The sequence below is a fragment of the Ornithodoros turicata genome, chromosome 1 (genome assembly GCF_037126465.1).
Source record: "Ornithodoros turicata isolate Travis chromosome 1, ASM3712646v1, whole genome shotgun sequence".
Taxonomy (NCBI): Eukaryota; Metazoa; Arthropoda; class Arachnida; order Ixodida; family Argasidae; genus Ornithodoros; species Ornithodoros turicata.
The window spans coordinates 19,827,733-19,850,610 of NC_088201.1; the positions used below are offsets into that span (position 1 = coordinate 19,827,733).

General features: G+C 46.6%; 2 protein-coding genes across 2 annotated transcripts in view; one reads left to right on the top strand and one right to left on the bottom strand.

Annotated features, from left to right (window-relative positions):
* Window positions 1-570: 570 nt before the first annotated feature.
* The window catches only part of LOC135377598 (probable G-protein coupled receptor No9), a 344,006-nt gene continuing 321,698 nt past the window's right edge, over window positions 571-22,878 (top strand). The window contains exon 1 of the mRNA XM_064610132.1: window positions 571-656. The gene's annotated coding sequence lies outside the window, so the exon portion shown is untranslated. The remainder of the gene's footprint in view (window positions 657-22,878) is intronic.
* On the bottom strand, window positions 1,615-2,988 carry LOC135378130 (uncharacterized protein K02A2.6-like). The gene has a single exon (XM_064611063.1). The coding sequence runs from the start codon at window positions 2,986-2,988 to the stop codon at window positions 1,615-1,617; it is 1,374 nt and encodes a 457-aa protein (XP_064467133.1).

Genomic DNA, 22,878 nt, shown 5'->3' on the forward strand with positions numbered 1-22,878 from the left:
GGAAGTACAAAGACAGGCCGACAACGGCAAGCCCTTTCACCACCACCACCACCACAACCACAAAGACAGGGCCTTCTGACTGCCACCCACTGTTGCCCACCGTTGCCCACCTCTGTGAGGCCGACAACGGCGAGCTCTTTCAGAACCCCCCCCCCCTTACCACCACCACCACAATGACCTGGCGAGCTCTTTCAGCAGTACCACCACCACCACCACCACCACCTCCGCCACCACCATTACCACAAAGACCTGTACGTGGGTTGTTTCCTGGGTTTTCCTCAGGCACTGTCAGACATATGTCGGCACAGCTCCCTTAGAAGTCAGCCCAGGACGCACATCCCCCCCCCCCCAGAACGTTAGTCATGACGTTGTCCACCACCTTGAGGCCGACAACGGCGAGCTCTTTCAGCACCACCACCACCACCACCACCACCACCACCACCACCACAAAGACATGGAAATGTAGCTGTTCACATTTGTTACACTCTGGTTTGCATTACGTATTTCATTCTCTTCACAGTCATCGTACAGATAGAATTTCGAGTAAAATTTTCTTTGAACCAATCTTTCAGGCGGCTTCGGCCTTAGCCAGAACTTGAAGCAGCGGTGAAATCCGAAGAGCAAGGGCCAAGGTACGACGCTGTGCCGCAAGATGGGTAAGTGTTCCCCTGCTTGCTCACTCATTTATATTGCCCTGTCGTGACACATGCATCGATTTCCCACCAAGTTGTTTACGTCCTCTTGCGCAATTAATCGATTAATGTCCCAGCCGAACAGTTGCATTTCGATCTGGCTCAGAAACGTCTGACCTCAACGTTTCCATGTACTGGACCGAAATGTTTCTGTCTGGGGCACATAGCGCCACATTCTCAACGTCCGGAAACCGTTTCGCGGCTTCGAGACTCAGTCTCCCGTACAGGAAAAACGTTAGTTTGCACGCAGAGTTGAAGCATACATACACTATTAAAACAACTTCACCGCATAACAGGCTGAAGGTCAGCCATTGCGCAGAGTGATACCGTTATCACTCCTGATTTGCAGAAAGTGCAGGGCGTACTCCTTTTTGTGGCAATTAGCATAACTGCATAAATGTCACTAAAAGTCGTACGCCTCCTGTCTTCAACAAAGCAGGTGAGTGAACGATGCTATTCTGTATGATGGTTGGTTCTCTGCGTGATACGTAGCGAAGTTCTGTTTTTATAGTGTAGAAAGTGCAAACTGAAACCATAGTAATGATGTACAGCTTTGGACAAAAGTTCACGGCACTGGCGTGTTTCTTCATCGGAAGGGCCCCCTGCTAGCAATCAGGAAGAGATTGAATAATAAACGGGTGACCGGGTATTGTATCCCTCTCCCAGTATGCGTGCCCGCTCCTGTTTGCTGCTATAGGGTGTTGCTCCAATGGAGAAATGCAACACCCTGGTGTTCCATAAACTTTTGTCCCAAGTGTGGTATCGTAGCCCTTTATTCCAGAGCATATACAAATGACCCTTCTTCGTCGTTGCCCGAACCAGAATGTTCTTGCCACGTCGCGCTCGAGCCTAGCCAGCAAATCGTCTTCCTTCACTTCACTCATACAACACAACACAACATATGTCCCCCCTTTGAAAATATTTACAATGGGTAACGCTCGGGTGGACGACGATTTCGTTGAGAGCGCCGAGGTGGAGGACTGGCAGCGTGACTGTCTTCGTTCCTGGGATACACCGTGGGTGTGCGCTGACCTGATGAACCGGCTGGATCCGTTGAACCAGACGGAGTCGGCCGGGAGGCGGACAACCGTGAAGCATTCCACGTTCGTCCATCGCTCGTCCTGTATGGCGCCGGGCCCACTTTCTCCTGAATGCGCAGTGGAGAACTAAATGACGATGAACCTTTGGGCTGGCTTCCCGGGAGTCTAACCCTGACGAAATCGCCACCTTCGAACGCCGGCTGCTTAACCCTGTTTCGTGAGTCGAAGTTCTGCTTCATACGCTTTTGATAGTCTTTGACCCTCGTCCGCAGCTTGGTCATTTCTTCAATGATGTTACCCTCAAGGCAAGGAAATCCCACGACGTCCAGGCGCGTCCTCATACGCCTTCCATGTAACAATTCTGCAGGCGAAAGCTGTGTAGCAGCATGCGGTGTGCTCCTATAAATGCCGAGAAACTCCGGCAAGTCACGAAGTATGGTGCCTTGTTCTGAAGCGCTAAGAAGTATGAAGTCCTTCAGCACCCTGTTGAAGCGTTCTATTTGTCCATTGGAGTGAGGGTAGTAAACCGAAGACTGGCGATGCTGGATGCCTCTGTCTTGTAGAAAAGACTTAAATGCATGTGATTGGAATTGACTGCCGTGATCAGAGACGATGATGTCTGGATACCCTTCCCTTGCGAAAAGTTGGCGGAGAAATGCGATTACTGTATCCGTCGTGACATTTGGCGTCATTTTGACCTCAGGCCATTTGCTGTAATAGTCTACGGCCGTGATGGCGAAACGGCATCCTGACGGTAAGTTGCTGAAGGGTCCAACCAGGTCGATTCCAACTTGTTTCCAGGGTCCGGAAGGAAACGGTACGGGTTGCAGCGGCGCATGTCTTGTAACGGCTGTTTTATCCGCCGTGCTGCAAATATGGCAAGCTCGAACGTATTCTTCTATCTCCAAGTCCATCTTTGGCCACCAGTAGCGCATGCGAATCCGTTGCTTCGTACGTACTACTCCTGGGTGTGATTCATGGCCCAGACTGATGATTCGCTTCCGGAGTGCTGTAGGAGGTACTACTTTTTCTCCTCTGGTGACGATACCCTGGATAGTAGAAAGCTCTTCCCGGACGCAATAGTAAGGTGCAAGGTTTTTGTCCTCCCTTGCCGCCGACGGCCAAGAAGTAGTGCAGAGTTTCAGGAGGTGGGACGACGATTTCGTTGAGTATTGCAGATTTACATGCGAGTGTGTTGCTGGACGAATGAACGGGTGCTTCAGAACGCTGACTAGCAGGCATGGTCTTTGGACCATTTTTTGGGATGATGGTCGCTGTTTGCCTCTTGGGCTGGTTAGGTCCACTTGCCTCACACATAACACTGTGTGCTATTGCAGATTCACATGCGAGTGTGTTGCTGGACGAATGAACGGGTCCTTCAGAACGCTGACTAGCAGGCTTGGTCTTTGGACCATTTTTTTGGATGATGGTCACTGTTTGCCTCTTGTGCTGGTTAGGTTCACTTGCCTCAGACATAACACTGTGTTCTATTGCACATTTACATGCGAGTGTGTTGCAGAACGAATGAACGGGTGCTTCATAACCCTGACTAGCAGGCTTGGTCTTTGGACCATTTTTTTGGATGATGGTCACTGTTTGCCTCTTGTGCTGGTTAGGTTCACTTGCCTCAGACATAACACTGTGTTCTATTGCACATTTACATGCGAGTGTGTTGCAGAACGAATGAACGGGTGCTTCATAACCCTGACTAGCAGGCTTGGTCTTTGGACCATTTTTTTGGATGATGGTCACTGTTTGCCTCTTGTGCTGGTTAGGTTCACTTGCCTCAGACATAACACTGTGTTCTATTGCACATTTACATGCGAGTGTGTTGCAGAACGAATGAATGGGTGCTTCATAACCCTGACTAGCAGGCTTGGTCTTTGGACCATTTTTTTGGATGATGGTCACTGTTTGCCTCTTGTGCTGGTTAGGTTCACTTGCCTCAGACATAACACTGTGTTCTATTGCACATTTACATGCGAGTGTGTTGCAGAACGAATGAACGGGTGCTTCATAACCCTGACTAGCAGGCTTGGTCTTTGGACCATTTTTTTGGATGATGGTCACTGTTTGCCTCTTGTGCTGGTTAGGTTCACTTGCCTCAGACATAACACTGTGTTCTATTGCACATTTACATGCGAGTGTGTTGCAGAACGAATGAACGGGTGCTTCATAACCCTGACTAGCAGGCTTGGTCTTTGGACCATTTTTTTTGATGATGGTCACTGTTTGCCTCTTGTGCTGGTTAGGTTCACTTGCCTCAGACATAACACTGTGTTCTATTGCACATTTACATGCGAGTGTGTTGCAGAACGAATGAACGGGTGCTTCATAACCCTGACTAGCAGGCTTGGTCTTTGGACCATTTTTTTGGATGATGGTCACTGTTTGCCTCTTGTGCTGGTTAGGTTCACTTGCCTCAGACATAACACTGTGTTCTATTGCACATTTACATGCGAGTGTGTTGCAGAACGAATGAACGGGTGCTTCATAACCCTGACTAGCAGGCTTGGTCTTTGGACCATTTTTTTGGATGATGGTCACTGTTTGCCTCTTGTGCTGGTTAGGTTCACTTGCCTCAGACATAACACTGTGTTCTATTGCACATTTACATGCGAGTGTGTTGCAGAACGAATGAACGGGTGCTTCATAACCCTGACTAGCAGGCTTGGTCTTTGGACCATTTTTTTGGATGATGGTCACTGTTTGCCTCTTGTGCTGGCTAGGTTCACTTGCCTCAGACATAACACTGTGTTCTATTGCACATTTACATGCGAGTGTGTTGCAGAACGAATGAACGGGTGCTTCATAACCCTGACTAGCAGGCTTGGTCTTTGGACCATTTTTTTTGATGATGGTCACTGTTTGCCTCTTGTGCTGGTTAGGTTCACTTGCCTCAGACATAACACTGTGTTCTATTGCACATTTACATGCGAGTGTGTTGCAGAACGAATGAACGGGTGCTTCATAACCCTGACTAGCAGGCTTGGTCTTTGGACCATTTTTTTGGATGATGGTCACTGTTTGCCTCTTGTGCTGGTTAGGTTCACTTGCCTCAGACATAACACTGTGTTCTATTGCACATTTACATGCGAGTGTGTTGCAGAACGAATGAACGGGTGCTTCATAACCCTGACTAGCAGGCTTGGTCTTTGGACCATTTTTTTGGATGATGGTCACTGTTTGCCTCTTGTGCTGGTTAGGTTCACTTGCCTCAGACATAACACTGTGTTCTATTGCACATTTACATGCGAGTGTGTTGCAGAACGAATGAACGGGTGCTTCATAACCCTGACTAGCAGGCTTGGTCTTTGGACCATTTTTTTGGATGATGGTCACTGTTTGCCTCTTGTGCTGGTTAGGTTCACTTGCCTCAGACATAACACTGTGTTCTATTGCACATTTACTAGCGAGTGTGTTGCAGAACGAATGAACGGGTGCTTCATAACCCTGACTAGCAGGCTTGGTCTTTGGACCATTTTTTGGATATGTTGTGTTGTGTTGTATGAGTGAAGTGAAGGAAGACGATTTGCTGGCTAGGCTCGAGCGCGACGTGGCAAGAACATTCTGGTTCGGGCAACGACGAAGAAGGGTCATTTGTATATGCTCTGGAATAAAGGGCTACGATACCACATATTGGCGCAGTCGAAGCTCAACGCTGAACCGCTGCGATGAATTTGCATCCTCCACCACAGTTTCTACCAGTTCCTGGTAAGCCGTCAATACCATGGGAGGAATGGTACTTACTCTTCGAAACTTACCTTACGGCTTGCGGCGGTGACTCTTTCCCCAGTGAACGCAAAGTTTCTATCCTGCTAAACTGTCTTGGCGCGGAAGGCCAAAAGCAGTATCGTCACTTGCCGGATATTTCTATTCAGAGGAGCACGGGAACGGCTACAACTTCGCCTCAGCCTGATGCCGCGTCTGCTGGAGATACTGCTCCTCCTCAGGATCCTTACGTCGTTGCGGTCATAAAGCTAACGACTCGTTTCACGACGAGCGTCAACAGAACTGCTGAACGCTACAAATTTCGTTCGCGGGCTCAGTTTGCTGAAGAAACTGTGGACGAATATGTCTCTGCTCTCACGGAACTCGCTTCCACCTGTAGCTTTGGGAGCCTCACCGAAGAAATGATCTGCGATCAATTTGTTGAGAAAACTGATCGAAGGGAGATACGGGATCGTCTCCTCTTGGAGCCTTCCCTGACCTTGGACTCTGCCTTGGTAATTGGAAGGCAAGTCGAACAGGCCATACGAGAATCGGCTTTGCTGTCGAGTCCAGTTCATTCTTCGCAAGTAGCAGCAATACGAAAGAATGATTCCACTCCAGTGAAGACCAAGTGCTTCAGATGTGGATCGGCGAAACACAAGGCAAACAATCCCTCTTGCCCTGCCAAGGACAAAATATGCCGCAAGTGCCGCAAGAAGGGCCACTTCGAATCCGTCTGCCGCTCAAGTACGAAGCAACGGAAGATGGTGCGCGCGCTCGAGCCTAGCCAGCAAATCGTCTTCCTTCACTTCACTCATACAACACAACACAACACCAAGCTGTACCTCACTCTCCCCTTATGTGCTTTTGGTGCGGTCGCCAAGTGCTTTGTGTTATGGTCTGGAGTAAGGCACGTAGCTATGTTATCGTTCTCGCTATTGTTTCGATAGCATGTGTTGCCATCAGGTTGGAAAACAATCTGTTACACAACTTTTGGCGGCGCCAAGCAAAAGTATAACGTGCTTACGGAGGATGGGTTTTTAAAATGTCCGGTGGGGACTATATCCGGGCGAGTCAGGACATCCAAATACACTTCTTGGGTGCACTAATGCTTCGGAGTGAATGTTGTTCAGGATATTTATGGTGCCAAAGTACACTTGTGTTGTACAATATCGATACAATTGCAATACAATGTAACACGAATAGAATGCACGAAATGCTTACGCGACACGCTTCAAACGAGCTAAACAGGGCGCACTATTAGTCATGTACAAAGAACCGAGAGGGAAACCCACAAAGAGGATGCAACTCAGGGAAGCCAGTGGCAATGGCATTCACGCGCCGCTCCTTCACCAAATACCCCCTACTGCTAGCTGGCTCTAGACTGAACTACGTCTCGCATTATCGGTATCTAGGCATCATCATTGATAGGGGACTGACATGGTCGCGGCAGATCAACTCCCTTTCTGCTAGCGCCCGCATCTACTGTAATGTGCTCCGGCACCTCTGTGGATCCACATGGGGCCCGTCCTGTGCTGACCTCCATCGTGTGTACTGCTCCCTGTTGCTTGGCGTTATGCGCTATAGCCTGCCTGTCCTTTATGGGATCTCCAACGCTCACGAGCGGGAGCTGCTCAATATTCAACCCAGAAGCCTCCGTCTCTGTTTGGGAGTGCCAAAGACAACAGAAACCTTCTCTGTTTTGGCGGAGGCACGCGAGCCATCGGTGCTTATTGTTCGCGATAGTGTCGCCTTACACGCGTACACACGTTATCTTGCCCGCCATCCAGCCCATTACCTTTGCGCATCGTTATCCCGCATCTGCATTCGGTCAAGCTATTTGCCGTTTACGAAGCAACATCCCCTCAACCTCCGCCCGGACCTCCTTTGCGCCACTCATGTGGACACTTCACTACCCCACTGTACAAACGTCAATTCCGGGCCTTAAGAAAAAGAAGGTTGTGCCAACAGTTGTGGCCTGCGAACTGACCTTGTACCACATCTACAGTCACCACCGGCATCGAACCCAAATATACACCGATGCTTCAGTTTCTCTAGTTGGGTCGTCTGTTACCTTCTGCATCCCAGAGGATGGAGCTGAGCACGGCTTCAAGCTCCCTCTTATGCCATCTGCTGAGGCCGAGGCATTCGCACTACTGGCCGCTTTGAGACATGTCTCCTCGTGTGCGCCCAGGTCCTGGTCGATCCTCACCGACAGTAAAGTGGCCCGGAGGCGCTGACCTCTAACTCTGCCGCAGTCATCAGTGACACCTACACCACGATCATCGCCCTGCACTCTGAACTTGTATCGCTGGGACACGACGTGGTGTTCCAATGGATTCCGAGCAATGTCGGAATTTCAGGCAATGATCGTGCTGACGCTCTTGCTCGGCAAGCCCACGACACTGAGCAACCAATTGTCTTTCCCCTTGCGCACTCTATGTGCCAGCTGAAAATCCGCCGCTTCACTGCCAACCGCACACAGCTCTTTCAGCAAGAAGCTGTACGAACCAATGCCTTCCTTAAATCCATTGACCCTTTAATGACATATGCTGTGCCTGGCCGCATCCCGCGCATCGAGGAATCGTTGCTTCATCGGCTGCGGCTGAATGTGGCACGAACTCCTCTCCTCCTACTTAAAGGGACTATCGCATCCATCTCGGTCGATTCCGAAACTTTAGTACCACAATATTTCTCAGTGACCTCTGACAAGGGCCGCGAAAACCCCAAGTGAATAGGTCGCGTATGTGCTGAGCAATCTAATGAAATACATCGAGAGAGCAGACGACGCATAATGAGGTCCCTCTCCACCGTCTCTCCACAACGCCTTGATAACGTCACGCTCAACAGCGCCAATGAGAGCGCTTCTTCCCGCACAGCTGATCGGTGGGGCCGCGGGGCATCTGGATGCGAGGCGGCCAGCAGACACCAAGCGTAATGTCGGAATCGTCGTAATACGAAAGTGACGTCGCGTCGCTTCCAAGCGATTCTGGGGATTACAGCGTTGAAGAAATTGCGTTAGATTACGACCCTTACTCCACAGACCATCTGCCACTTGACCCTGCCGCAAGTGAAAGTGCAGGCAGTGAAAACGAACCATCCGATGGCGGCGACACTTTCAGGTAAGCCTATCATATCCGATCGCTCATGATGATTGTGCACTGCCGGACATTTTGACATTTGTCCACTTGGAAATGACAGATGCCTCTGCACTCGCTGTACTCCAGTGGAACCTGTAGAACACAGGGTGTCGGTTGCCTCGGAAATTGCAGGGACAGTTGTATCGCCGATCACCTGCTCCTCAATGGCGTTTGTCTGCGGAGGGAGCTCGCTGGTTGACGCACCCATCTTTTGTCGTGATGACCGCCGCGTATTTTTGAGCGACTTGACAGTAGGTACAGTGTCAAAACACTTCTCATACGTCGTAAATGGCGTGATTTCATTCCCATTTCATTCCGAGCACATGGATAATGCTTTACTAAAACTTTACTGCTCTTAGTCAAATAAATAATTACTTTTCTTCTTTATTATTGTTTTACACAGGCGCCTCCGATTCACTGCGTATTGTTTCTTCACAAGCTGGATTTATGGGTACCTTGGCATAAGAAACCGAAGGCGGATACCAGGATGTCCTGTGCGCAGGATCAGGACGCTGTACCCATCAACTTCATATAGTGGATCATACAAGCAACATAAGTGTCAAGTGGGCCACTGTATGCAGACCAGGCATATCCATTGTAGGACTTATCGTTATTGTCATTGTTGTTTTTGTATGTTCATAAAAGCTGGTTTCCTATTGAGAAGACGTAACTGTGTACACTATCAAAACATTATCGATGGTTCCTGCTTTTCATAACCATATGTGGTGAAGAAATGTTGCATTGTGAAGTCACAAATTAGTGAGCGGTTATGCTGGTCATAGTGTTAGTCATATGTGCATGCACTGACCGTTTCGAAAGTTTTAACCGTTTGTAACAGTTCAAGAAGCATGTCTCACAAGCAGTGGAGACTTGTAGTCAGATATCGCAAGTACAGTGGAATGTGTAAATAATTTTCATTGCAAATCATTCTGGAGTACAAACCAAGGTTATCACACGACGAGGACAAGCAGTGGTACTTGTGTAATGCATATTTTGAATACCACCTTTCAGCTTCACCATGGAGAGGTTTCTTTTGTACTACGTTTTGCACCTATGTTGGGGAAAAAAAAAGAAACTGGTGCGTTTTGCCTTGAGCATGGATTTATGCTTCATTTCTAAATGGAGGATAGAGGTTAGTGCCAATGTGTGTATTACCACAGTTTTATCTCCTCCTGTGTACATGGAAGCTTTGTGAGCATGATAAAAATATTAAATGTGTCAAACAAAAGTTGATTACATTATGTCAGTAGATTTTATTTCCCTCCTCCGTGCTATCTTTTCAGTTGCTGTGCGGAGAGCTGGCATTTAGGTTCATGTTGACAGGGTGGTGACAGGGTCTTTCCTTCTATACAATATACGAGCAGTGCAGATGTGAAGCTTGATGTGCTGAAACAAGAAAAAACTTACTATCATGCACATATGAAAGCCCAATACCACAATATTCTTGAACCTTTGGAGTGTCCTCTGTGCACTGCAACTGGAATTGTACTAAAAGTCACAGGTGTGCATATATAGTTCATTAGACGCCGTTCATAGCCAGTTACTAAAATTGCATTTTAAAAAAGTTAATTAGAATCACAAACACAATTCAGAAAAGTGTTTGCAGCTGGACCAAAAACAATAATGTGCATATTGGAGGGTTCATAACGCAGTGTTTGTCTCTCCATAAAACATGTGGTGGCCCTGGAAAGGGTCTTTTTTCTACTTTAGTTTCTCTGGCTCATTCAGTGTGTGACGCAGGGGGAAGCCTCACTACTAGAGCCTAAAAATAAAAATTCGCTATTTAACAACATCAAGCCTTCACAGTGTGTGAGCAATATATATCACTCGTAGAGGCTGATACTCCGCATGAGCTGCCGGTTTCACAACATGAACGTTCACTCTGACTCAGAATTCAATTCATTCACTGTACAACACAGATATTAAACTTTCCTAATGAATAGAAGCTTGTGATACTCACAACCTGAAGCAGATTGCTGCTACCATTACCATCAAGCTTCTCCCCACCTGAGATAGAAATTGAGCACTTGATGTTGGACAATATGATGCATAAAAGTATAATGCCGAATGGGGCTATTCTGTTGGAAAGCTGCTTCATTGGCTCTCTCTTGCTCACAAAAATATAGGTGAGTGCATGCTGGGTTACATGAGCAAAGAAAGATGGGATAAACTTTTTCTTAAACTTTAGTATCTTTAATTGATAAATAGATAATTTGATAATCTTTTGAATATTGCAACCGGAAAAGTTAGAGGGATGCCGTCAAAAAATTACGTGAGGTGCTAGTGGGGCCTAAGGGGGTCTGGTACATCATTGCCGGCCGCGGTTTATACATATTCCGATGTACATTCGGAAACAACATCTGGAAACAAATGCTTACCTGCTCATCCGGTACGTCGGTGGTGTCCATTTGCTCATGGAACAACGTGGGCACAGCATAGGGCTTTAGCCTCTTGCATTTCGCTGACACTCCCATACGGGATTGCAATAGGTCCGCCTCCATGTACACTTCGTCGGCAAACTGCGAGGAACAAACGTGCCGAACGTGCAATTCTTCTCCCACAACAAGAAGCCTGCCGGCGATTGCTGCTTCCAACTTTCGTTTGGCGTCCCTGTCCTTGGATTCGTGAAACGTCATTTCTGGGTTCGCCCCAGACGATTTTTTGCCGTCAGGAACACCACGACGCGTTCCCGAACTCAACGACATGTTGCAATTTCACCACTGAGCGACATTCACAGCACTTTCGAAGAAATAGGTTGTTTCATACACGTAGCCATGCACGACGCCATCTCCAAAGCAGACGATGTCTCCGAGAGAAAATGGGGGAACGGCGCCGGCGGCGCGCCGCCCTCGCATTGGTCCTGTTGGCTTCTACGTCACAATGATGTCATCGGAGGTTTCGCTGATCGAAAAAGCTCGTTTATTTAAAACACAAACATTTCTGAGCAGTGAAAATCGGTGACATCGATTGTCGAATGATGCCAAGCATTCTCGTAACCATTTCCTACCCATGTCTCCGGATGCGATAGTCCCTTTAAGATGAATCAGCACCCATCGCCTCTTTGCCCAGCGTGTAACGTAGAAGCCGATGTGCCACACATCTTCTTCCTCATTGCCTGCCAGCGGTACGAAGATCACCGATCGAGTCTCCGGCGCCGCCTTGCTCATCTAGGCTACCGAGAGCTTTCCCTCGCGGTGCTACTTGGCCCTACCCAGCACGCTGAAGTCAAATCTGCGCTGACACGATTCCTTCGGGAATCTAAACTCCTGGGCATTCTCTGATACGTCCTATGCGCAACGATTAGTGAAGGAGCTGTTTCTTCTGTATTTTTTCACAATTTTCTGTATCCCAGCTGTTTGTATCTTCTTTTGTTTGCTTGAAAGCTTTAGGGAATAGCAAGCCCACATCGTGGCTAACCTTTCCCTTCTCTTTTCTTTTACTTTGCATTAACGGAATCTGCGCCTCTGTCCTCCTCACGTTAGCCTCCGGGCTTACGAAACTTTCGTAAGACCCAAGGTTGAATATGCTTCCGCCATTTGGAGCCCACATCAGCTTAACCTAATATCCTCCATTGAAGCCATCCAGAACAGGGCAGTGCGCTTCATCTCTTCCTCATATTCACGGTCCACCAGTGTGTCCTCATTGAAAGCTAGTTTCAACATGCCACTTCTCAGCAATAGACGTAGAATTGCTAGGCTGTGCTTAATACACAAGATGTACCATAATCCCACACTTTCTCACGGTTGTTTCTTAACCCAGATACTTTTCTAACCGCATCGACCACTCCAAAAAAATAAAACAAGTTCCTTGCCGCACAAATACTTTTCTTCATCCTTTTGTTCCATCTGCAACATCAGATTGGAATGGTCTTCCACAGCGCATTGTAGACATTGTTAATCCGAGTGCTTTCTGGGACAATCTATGTACATATTTTCAGTGAATATCTTTTTGGAAAGTTTCTCTTTTCAGTCTCTCTTTCCCCCCCCCCTTTCTTTCTAACATGTTATATAACAGTATGTGTAACCTTAACATTGTATAATTTTTAAGTTTGTGCTATAATTGTAGCTCGCGAGTGTTGTTGTAGATTGATTTTGTACCACTTACTGAACTAGCCACTTTTGTGTCCACCCCTCATGTAATGCCCCTGGGTCCTTAATGTACAAGAATAAATAAATAAATTAAACATACCCCCCCCCACCCCCACCCCAGTGGCAATGCAAGGAGACACAGACGCAGTGAACAGTAATGTAGCGCGTCGACCACCGTCGGAGGAACTCTATCTCTCCAAGCGTAATGTTGTATGCATCATAACTGCATCAAGTACTTAAAGGGACTATGAAATTTCCCGAACCCCCATACTTTGTTTCGATGGAAACTGTTCTTCCCGCAGAGAAACTGATATGTCACAAATTTTTCGATTCAAATTCATTTATTTCATATCTAAGCACTTTCGGACGAAAAAAAAAAAAAAAAGCTGGGCAGATTGTCGGCCGACATAGTGGTATCGGTTTCATAGATAGGTTTCCGGATGCGACCGTCCCTTTAAAAAAAGTAATGAAATAAAGCCGATTTGTAAGCCTCATCTTAAAGATCTCGAATAGTTACTACCGACTATCTAAAAAGAAAGCTCGCAAAAACTACGTTTACGAAAGCTACAACTGCAGCACTTAACGCTGCCCAAAAGAAAAGTGCGTAACTAATTACTCTGAAATAATTAGCCTTATATCTCAGCGTAGAGAGACTGCAAATGAGCATTAATTTCTTAGATGACTTGTCGTTCGCAGCTATGAAAGAAGGGCTGCATGTGATACATTTTAATAATAATAGGTTAATTTTGATAAGCGAGCTATAGCGTATTAATCACGCCAATGTTTTATTTTATTTACGGCAAACTGTAGCCCTAAGGCTACACTAGGACAGGTGGCCCAAAGAAAAGGTGCAGACAGTATAACATATTCATAATAATTAAAAAAAAAACAACTGCAAATAACTTTCTAACGATATCTAAAAGGAAATCAAGTTAGTCGACGAATTAAATTTGCGAAATTTAAATTATCCGAAACGTTTGTCATGATTATGACGTAGCTGCGTGTCATAAAACTGTTTTCAGTAACGCGTCTTGTCAAGGTTTAATATGCCTTTATCATTATTATTTATTTTTATTTTATTGTTAGCGCCGCGAAGCAACTGTGGCTATGAGCAGCGTACAGATGTGGACAGATGAAGAGAGGACAGCAGGAAGGAGTGGGAGACAGGGGGGTTAGTATGCGTCCTGGGCCGACTTCAGGGGGAACTGTGCCGACATTTGTCTGGAAAGTCTTTGGGAAAGCCCAGGGACAACCTCAGACAGCACAGCCGGTGGTAGGATTCGAACCCACCACCTCCCAGTCTTCAGCACGACCTTGGCCCGCTCGGCCATGCCGCTGGTATATGCCTCTATCAATACAATACAAAAGCTGCAACCTATAATCGTATCTCCATATTTTCTTTCTATAAATGAACCAACCAAATCATTTTGACAACAGCATTCTAAATATCCTTCAATTTTCGATTAGGGTGTGAAAGTACAAATTTCGAAATCTGCGAAAATAGTTATTTTAATAGGAACAATTATGAAAATGAGGGCCGCCAGAAGTTATTCTCTCCAGGGTGGGATAGAAGACTAATTAACGTGAGCGAGTTATAGTCGAGTATCTCCAACGTGAGACGTGTGAACTGAGATCTAATTTGTGTGTTTGTGTGTGTGTGTGGGGGGGGGGGGGACCTCTATATGCCGAGTTCTACAGTTTGGCTATTTCGACATGTCCTCCGTTTAAACATAATGTCTGTATCAAGTAATCAGACAAAAATTTATTTATACGTCTTTTTCATGAGAAATTTGAAGTGATTATGAAAAATAGAATCATTTGCAGAAATTTCTTTGACTGAGGTCAGTTTTTGGTTGATCAGCCTAACGATACTGTCCCACGTTCATGCGACGCTAGTTTGATTGTACTGCTATAGTTGAAAGTTTGTTATATTTGATTACTTAGAATTTTAAGTATTTGAAGATACTTCCTAACCAGCTCCCGTGGCATAGTGGTTAGGATGATCGCTTTCCACGCGGAGACTGGAAGGTGACACGGGTTCGAATCCTGTCACCGGCTGTGCTGTCTGAGGTTTTCCCTGGGTTTTCCGAAGACTTTCCAGACGAATGTCGGCACAGTTCCTTCTGAAGTCGGCCCAGTACGCATAGCAACCCCCCTGTCCCCCACTCCTTCCTGCTGTACTCTATCCGTCTGTACGCCTCTGATAGCCACAGTTGCTTCGCGGCGCTAACACCGAATTAAAAAAAAAGGTACTTCATAAGCCTAAATGAAGCAATGCTTTGGCCAGTAATCGATTTATTATTAAACTTTCCTGTTGTAACGTCCCGTAATGTTCATGTCCTTCCACACTACATGCAGTTGATACACCGTAACTCGTTTCTCTAAGTCCCCCTTTATCATATTCATATCTTTCTGTGCTACCATCACCACCATCACCATTATCATTATCACCATCCAACCTTCGGTCTCGAAGATCGACTGCTTGGGGTCTGAGTCATTCACGTTTGGCATATTGCTGGATTTTCCTCTTGTCAAGAGCCTATATAGTGTTCGGCGACCTACAGAGCTGTTCACGCATCTTTTCGTTATGTAACTGAACAAAAATTGGGGGTCATGTTCCTTTAGAGTTTTCCTGGTACACGTTGGGCAGCGGAGGACAGCAACGACGGTACTTGGCCGTCACACCAGGTTCCTCAGAATTGAAACTTTCTGTGGTATATTACGAGTGCGTTCTCGTCGCGTGTTGCACTCTCCATTCTTCGTTCACGTAGACTAGCATTGATGCTATGGTATTAGGAGCACGCCGTCAAATGACTCGTACACAAATAATTTATGATGACTCGCCTTTCATATCAGCCCTTCTAATGACTATGGGAAAGAGTTTACATATATCAAAGTGCTTTTCAACATTCACGCGTATTTTTATATGAAAAAGAAGGTTCTCCAAAAGCACAGAATCTCGCTTTAAAAAGCAAAACCGCTTTCTTTTAGAAGGGAGAAACATGCAAAATACGGGTGGCCGACTTTTACGGGGAGGTGTGTCAAAGCGTTTCGGACCTTGGAAACGGTATAATCCTGATCGTTGCTGCCGGGAAGTAAGCCCAGATGCAGTATGCCTCGCAGAGCTTTATGGAAGAGGGTTTCTGTAGACTATTCATCATCTGTTCCTGTTGGCTTTATCGCACTGTTTTAGTTTACTGCCGTTTGTCTGCGTCGCACCCCAAAAACGTGTGTTTGCGAAGGTGACGTTAAACGAGTAAAGACACGAGTAAAATACGAAGTGTATGCGTGGAATAATTGGATAGAATGCGCGAAGTTGGGAAATCACGCTGGGAAGAAGCAACACTTGCGAATGAATACAGACTAGGAGAAAAATCGTTGGCACCTGTCTCTTGGGTAATGAACACAAGAATTGGTTGCCGTTTGCATGCGAACAGCGAAAGTGTAGAGATGCCATATCGCGTCTATTTGATTACATTCCTTCTGCAAAGCGAAAAGTGGCGTGCTTGTTGTGTCATGTGTACGTGAAAGGTAGAGGAAGTGTTATACGGTGGAATACATTGCATGTGTATCTGCAAATAAGTGCAGTGCTGCTCAATGCGTCCGCTACATCTTGAGACGTCTATATTTTGTCTGTGTCCGTGGCTCAGACGTCAAGTGCCCTTCCCAAGTACTTGCACCAGATATGGACTGGCAGCTGTATGTGTCACAACTACGTCTTCTCCTGGTTTCGACGGCATCGCGTACAAGGCCGTTTTTTACTTTGGATCGGTAGACTTGGTTCTGGGAGCTCGTTTAATGTCTCATGGAAAGGAGGAGCGATCCCTACATTGTGGAAAATATCTCAGGTTATCCCAGTGCTTAAACCCGGGAAGTTTCCCCAAGCTCTTGTTTCGACCTTCCAGTCTCAAACTGCCAACGAACTAGTCATAACACTTTCTCCCAAGCATGTAGGCGTTGGGTAAAGTTGAAGCCTAGAATGGGATGGATTGGATGCGAAAAGGAAAATATGGAGTTGGTGGTCTCACAACTGTGGATCCGTCTACTCGATAGCGCTTAAAGCTGAGTGCTGAAAATTAAGATGTAAACAAGTAAGATGCAAGAAACGGTAACGAAGGAGTTGAGGTACTGTGTCGCACGAGTGTGCGAAAATGAAATAAAATCAAAGTGAGGAAGAGAAAATATCAGGTGACGTACGTGAGAAGCTCTTGTTCTTCCTTGAGGTCTCTGAGCTCTAGGACTTGGTGTCCGCCTCAGTGTCCTTCACATATTGAACTAGCGCGAAACGCGTCGTTGCTTGAATTGTGGATCCCACAACCTTAGAATTTTGGCGACGCTGAAAGGCGGTCGTCCAGCGCTGCAGGCGGCGACGTGGTTCACGATAACATTTACGCATAACTAGGATGTGCTCCGCATACTCTACCGTACTGTACAGTTCCGCACACAGAGCAGTTGGGGGTGGCCGCTTTCCCAATCTTGGAAAGAATCCTGCCACTGTAGATGCAGGCTCAGTGGCAACACGACATAGCTCACTCCCTTCTATCGGATGTAGACCCCACGCTTTCTCTCGTACTTCCTCCACGACTGCCGCGCCCCTTTACTGCGCTCTTCCACCGCATGAGGCTCAATGTTGCCTTTACACCTGCCTTTCAACACCGTCTCGTCTTCCCTCTGCCCCACTTTGTTAAGTGCACGGCGACCTCTGCTACGTCATCCTGGCTTGTGGGCAATATCACTACGAAGATGCACTGATGGAAGTTTCTATGCAACGTATTGACAAGCGGCCGTTCAACCTCGCGAGGATACTCGGACCGTGGTCGAACGCTGCCCACCAGATGCAAGGCCTTCGTCTTCCTGCTGAGTTCTTGCGCTCCACCGGTCTGGTGACGGATCTCTGAAAGTGCTCCCCACATCATCATCCCCTCATCCGTTCCCAATGCGCAATAGGGCAGTGTACTGCCTCAGCGGCTGTGAATCGCCCACCTCATCATCATCCATGTATGTGTGTGTGCCACTGTAGGGACATTCAGTCGAAAGCGATGTAAGAGTGAATCGGGACAGAGAGAGAGAGCTTCATTTGTACAAACATGTGAAATACATACATTGGTTTGTGGGGAAAAAGCTGCTATAGAAACAGCTGGAGAAGCCCCACATACCAGAAGCATAAGCGGCAGAGAAAAGGAAACAAGGAAACACATACAAAATACATTACAAGGACATATATTACTGAAAGTAAGGTGGACGTCCCCACCAACCTAAGAATATGAACATAATGCTGACTACAATATATATGATATGCAACATTATACAATAATATCCAATAGCAGATAATTAAAAATATACGTAAATGTAACTTCGTAATTCCCTTGTAAAACAGTTTAATTTGTCATGATATAGATGTCATTTCTTTTTAGGCTATATATAAGTTATATATAAGTAAGACCATACCTGTTTAATGTACCCGGGAGTGAATACTCGAGTGAGTGGAACCCATAATTTATTCGTGGCCGCGGAACATACCAATACTCGGGATGCCCAACCACAGCGATGGAGGAACCACAAAGATATTGTCTGTGTCTATCCTGTAGAGTGACCACGTGCTCGTCGGCATGTGTCCACTAAAGCAGAGCTCCCTGCACTAATTGTAGCGAGCGAAGCCTGGAATAAAGCGACGTACTTGTCATTGCGGGGCCAGGGAGCTCTCAACTGCGTTACAGGACCCCGAAATCCCTCCGAAATTATGCTCGTCTAGCTACTCGACATTAGCGAGTTTTAGCCCATCGGAAGACATTCATGATAACGGTTCCGGAAACCCGATGAACCAATCGCGCAAGCCTTTTGATGTGATTGACATCACATTCCTGAGCGTAGATTTGACACGGCACGCTTGTTTACAAGTTGCGAAGGTCCCACCACCGACCTGCTGCGTATGCGGCTCTGTCGATAACATATTCTTCTCAAAATATGAGACAAGCCGCCGACAGGTTCAGACAGGCCTTAAGGTATCTACACAGGCCTTAAGGTATCTACACAAGCCTCTTAAGGTATCTACACAAGCCTCAACGTATCCTCACAAGCAAATGTCCAGAGTTGTGCCTAACTCGTTACAAGTAACTCGTTACTTGGTAACGGTTACTTTTTTTGGTAACGAAGTAACGATTCAGTTACTTTTAAAAAAAATGGTAATAGTAACGGAATCAGTTACAAAAATTGGTAACTCGTTATTGAGTTACTCGTTCCTTTTCTTCAGCGCGGGGGAGCACATTTCGGCACTCCGTGTGGCGCAATGCGTGGACCTGCGTGACACACGACCACGTGTGACTCAAAGTATTATTGCAGTCCCTCGTTGGATGTGTTGTTGACGTGCTGAATCGTCTTAAACGAAGGCCCTTGTCCTTTCTCTTGTTTCCGTAATCTCCGACCATCACTCCTTCCCAAGAATGGGTACCTATTGTGCTATGGCTACAAAAAACGCGTTTCGACTTCTAGCCTTTTCTTGTCTTTGCTAAGCTTCTGAGCGCCCTAAATTATGACGCAGCCCCTCGTCTGTTTTTGGGAACCGTTGGTGATCGGTGGCACGAAAACCGGTGTCTTTTCCTGTGTTTTCATAACCTCCGATCACCCCCACTTCGGCAGCAGATGTCATCACACGAAAGAGAACGAAGATCACTGATGTAAATTTCGAGTATCAGCTTCTTGTGAAGTGCAATTTCTCATTAATAATCAGTTGAAGGCAAGTCACGGCATGTTTGTTGGCGGTGGTAACGAAAAAGTAACTCGTTACCTGTGAGTAACGAGAACTCGTTACTTTTGTATGTTGGTAACGAGTAACGTATTTAGTTACTTTTTTCTGAAGTAACGGGTAACGGTATTTAGTTCCTATTTTTTGGTAACGGGCACAAGTCTGCAAATGTCTTAAGATAGGTGCCAGACGCCTTCTGTATTTTAAGGCAGAGCCTGGCGACTAAGGCCTTCTAAGTACTGCTGAATACCAAATAGTACTAGAACGCGTCTACAAAATATCATGCCAAGAATGCCCGACGATGTACATCGGGGAAACCGGGAGAATGACAAAAAACAGAATGAAGGAACACAAAAGAGATGTTGACAAGACCGCAGAGAAGCGAATTGAACTATGTGAACACGCGGTAAAAACTGGTCATAGATTAGGTCTCGGTAATCCAGAAATTTTAGCTCGTGAGGGTCGTTTGGAGGTGAAGAAACAATTGGAACCCTTGCACATAAAGATAAGTAACGAAAGAGGCTATCAATAGGCATCCGGGCCCCCTACCGGAATGCTACGTACCCTTGATGCATAAAAAGGGACCTGCAGCTTGTGGTTCTGATGATGAAACTCGAATGAGTTTCGAAACGTCCAACTTTTTTTGGTTATTGTATTGTTGTTTGCCTGTGGATATAGCCATTAAAGTGTACTAGAACGTACGACTGCGCCGTTCGAGTCCCTTACGGCAGAGGTCGCCAAACTTTGCTACCCTGAGGCCCATCAGTACTACACGCCCCCCCCCCCCCCCTCCCCCGATTTCGCGATGCCACAAGCTTTTCCGTTTCAGCGCATGAATAGTAATACACAAAGGCGACGCTGAAATTTAATTTGCCAGTTGATGTCACAGGTAGTAAGGCGTACTAGAAACCATCGCAGACAGAAAAATAAACACGTGGCAGCAGTGTTCCTATTCACTAATGTGCTGTAGACGTTGCGTTCCGCTACCACGAGCTTTTTTGGAACACAGAATAGTGGGCAGAGCATGGTCTATGGACATCTCATCTTTATAGTTTCTGAGCCGATTCGCGACCCCCACTGAATCTGTCACAAACCCTCTGGGGGTCGCGACCCACAGTTCGGGAAACACTGCCTTACGGCGTAACTTGCATTTTGATACTGCGATATTGCTTCAGTAGTGCATGACTCCTCATTCATCGTCACTTCATTTATTTGTTGCTGTTGTTGCTTCAGTAAGCTGGAACACATGCATGCGCCATCCTGAACAATTACTGGAAAAGCTTCAGAGATACGCAGGGAAAGCCAAGGGTTCGCTCTATTATTTTCGGCGTCCTTACGAGTGTATCAAACACGCCCATTTCGTTTGTGTGTAGCAGATGCGGAATGAAGCAGGTCGGAAGCAGCAAACCACTTAGTGCTACTGTCGAAGAAAGGTAAGCCCAAAAACAATCGCGAGAAAATCAGTGTAAAATATTCTGAAATATACTTGTTAATGCCAGACTGCAAACATTTTCAGTCAGTGTAGATAGTGTATCTTGTCTACGCGATTTAGAGCAGGCACTGCAAAATTATAAAATTTGAAAGGAGCGAATCTGAGCCCCACCGGCCAGCGCGTTGTTATCCAGACGGCAAAGCGGAGGTAAGTGTAGAGAAAATAAACAAGATGATATCCAATGTAATCATTACAAACGAGAAGAGAGAGGAACGGCTTATTTTTCTGTCGACATACTAAGTGTCGAAGAACTGTACATTCTGGGGGGGAGGCGTCTCAGGGGCATGGAAGCCGCCGGAACTCCACCGGAGACTGCTTTTCGCTTATATCCGCGCTACGCGGAAGGTTAATAAATTCTGATTATGGGAAGAGTTAGATAAATGAATGGCAAATGTTTGGTAAAACGATGACAGATGTTACCACCTATGAGGTTGCCCCATATCCTTTCCTCGCCAATTTGCCTCGCCTTGCCGCACCGTGTAGGCACAATATGGCGGAAAGTCGTTTATTCCGTGACGCACACACGATGCGACACGTAGGGAGTGTGACAAATGGAATGACAGGAATTAGGGGTAAAAAGGTTCGTCGTGAGACGTGTTAGACTTGGGCAACGTTGCCTCCAAATCATGGATCAGTCTTGTCTCGTGCTATCTTTTCAGGTTTCGTTTTCATGCATAGTAGAGGTGAGCGCGGATAACATTAACCGTATCTGCGGCCTCACGGTAGCCGCGCATGTAAGATCCGTGACCGCACCCGCAACGTCGCTAGCTAGACCTACAGATGTATCCGCATCCTCGCGGATATTGAGTACCGCACATCCGCAGTCATTGGATTTGTAGGAAACAATCTATACATGACGACAACGTTATGTTACAAACGTTTTTACTTTTCATGATGATAACTGTCCAGGTACATTATGTCACATAGAGTTGTCCAACAATAGCAGTTAAAGGCGCACTGTTGAAACTGAACTTCTTCGCATAACACGCGAAGGCCAACTATCATCTTGAATGGTTGGCCCAGGATACATACTAAACCCCCTGTCCCCGACGTCCCGTTTGGCTGACCATTCCCCCGTTTTGTTTCCTTTCGTCTAATAAATATATCCCCCCCCTGTCCCCCACTCCTTCCTGCTGTCCTCTCTCCAGCTGTCCACGCCTGTATGCCGCTCATAGCCACACTTACTTCGCGGCGCTAACACGGAATAAATAAAATAATAAAATAAATAAATGAAAAATAAAAAAGAATCTATCCCGAGTGGCATCGTCCTCTCCCCTGATTTGTTGAAAACGGGAGGTGTACGCCTTTCTGTAACGCCACACCGAGACTGGGAGGTGACCCAGGTTCGAATCCGGGCGCTGTGCTGTCTGGGTGCTTTCCCTGGGGTTTCCTCAGACGCTTTGCGACAAATGTCGGCACAGTTTCCTGTGAAGTTGGCCCAGGACGCACGATCCCCCCCCCCCTGCAATGGTCGTAACGTTGCCTGTCTGAGCGTGACCGACTACGGCAAGCAGTTCATTCACCGCCACCACTACCTGTGACTCTTACGTATTCTCACAAAAGGACGTGCGCCCCGGACTTTCCACAAACCAGAAGTGACAACGGTATCATTCTGTGCATTGTGGTGAAGTTCTGCTTTAAAAATGAAGGGGACGTCAGCAGAGACTCTATCATGCTTATTTGCGGATAACGAACATACTGCATCCACTGACGTAGAAGTCGTGGTAGTGTTTATAGAAGACAGACAGTGGTACAGTGGTAGACAGTACACAGGTAGAGTACTGAACTTGTTTCACGATTTCGATATGAGGAGGTCAACCCGAAATTTTGATATGTGTGGAAGCGCCAGTTTGGCGTTTCGGGTTTTAACTGTCATCACCAGTTTGTTTGCGTCGGTTGGAGAGCTCCAGGTGGAGTGCTTTCCAGGGCCGTCCGATTACTAAAATAAGCCTCGTGGCAGACGCAACCAGTTC

Bases quoted from the DNA above. Each gene is read 5' to 3' on its own strand.
- LOC135378130 (XM_064611063.1), bottom strand. From the start codon at position 2,988: ATGGTCCAAAGACCATGCCTGCTAGTCAGCGTTCTGAAGCACCCGTTC.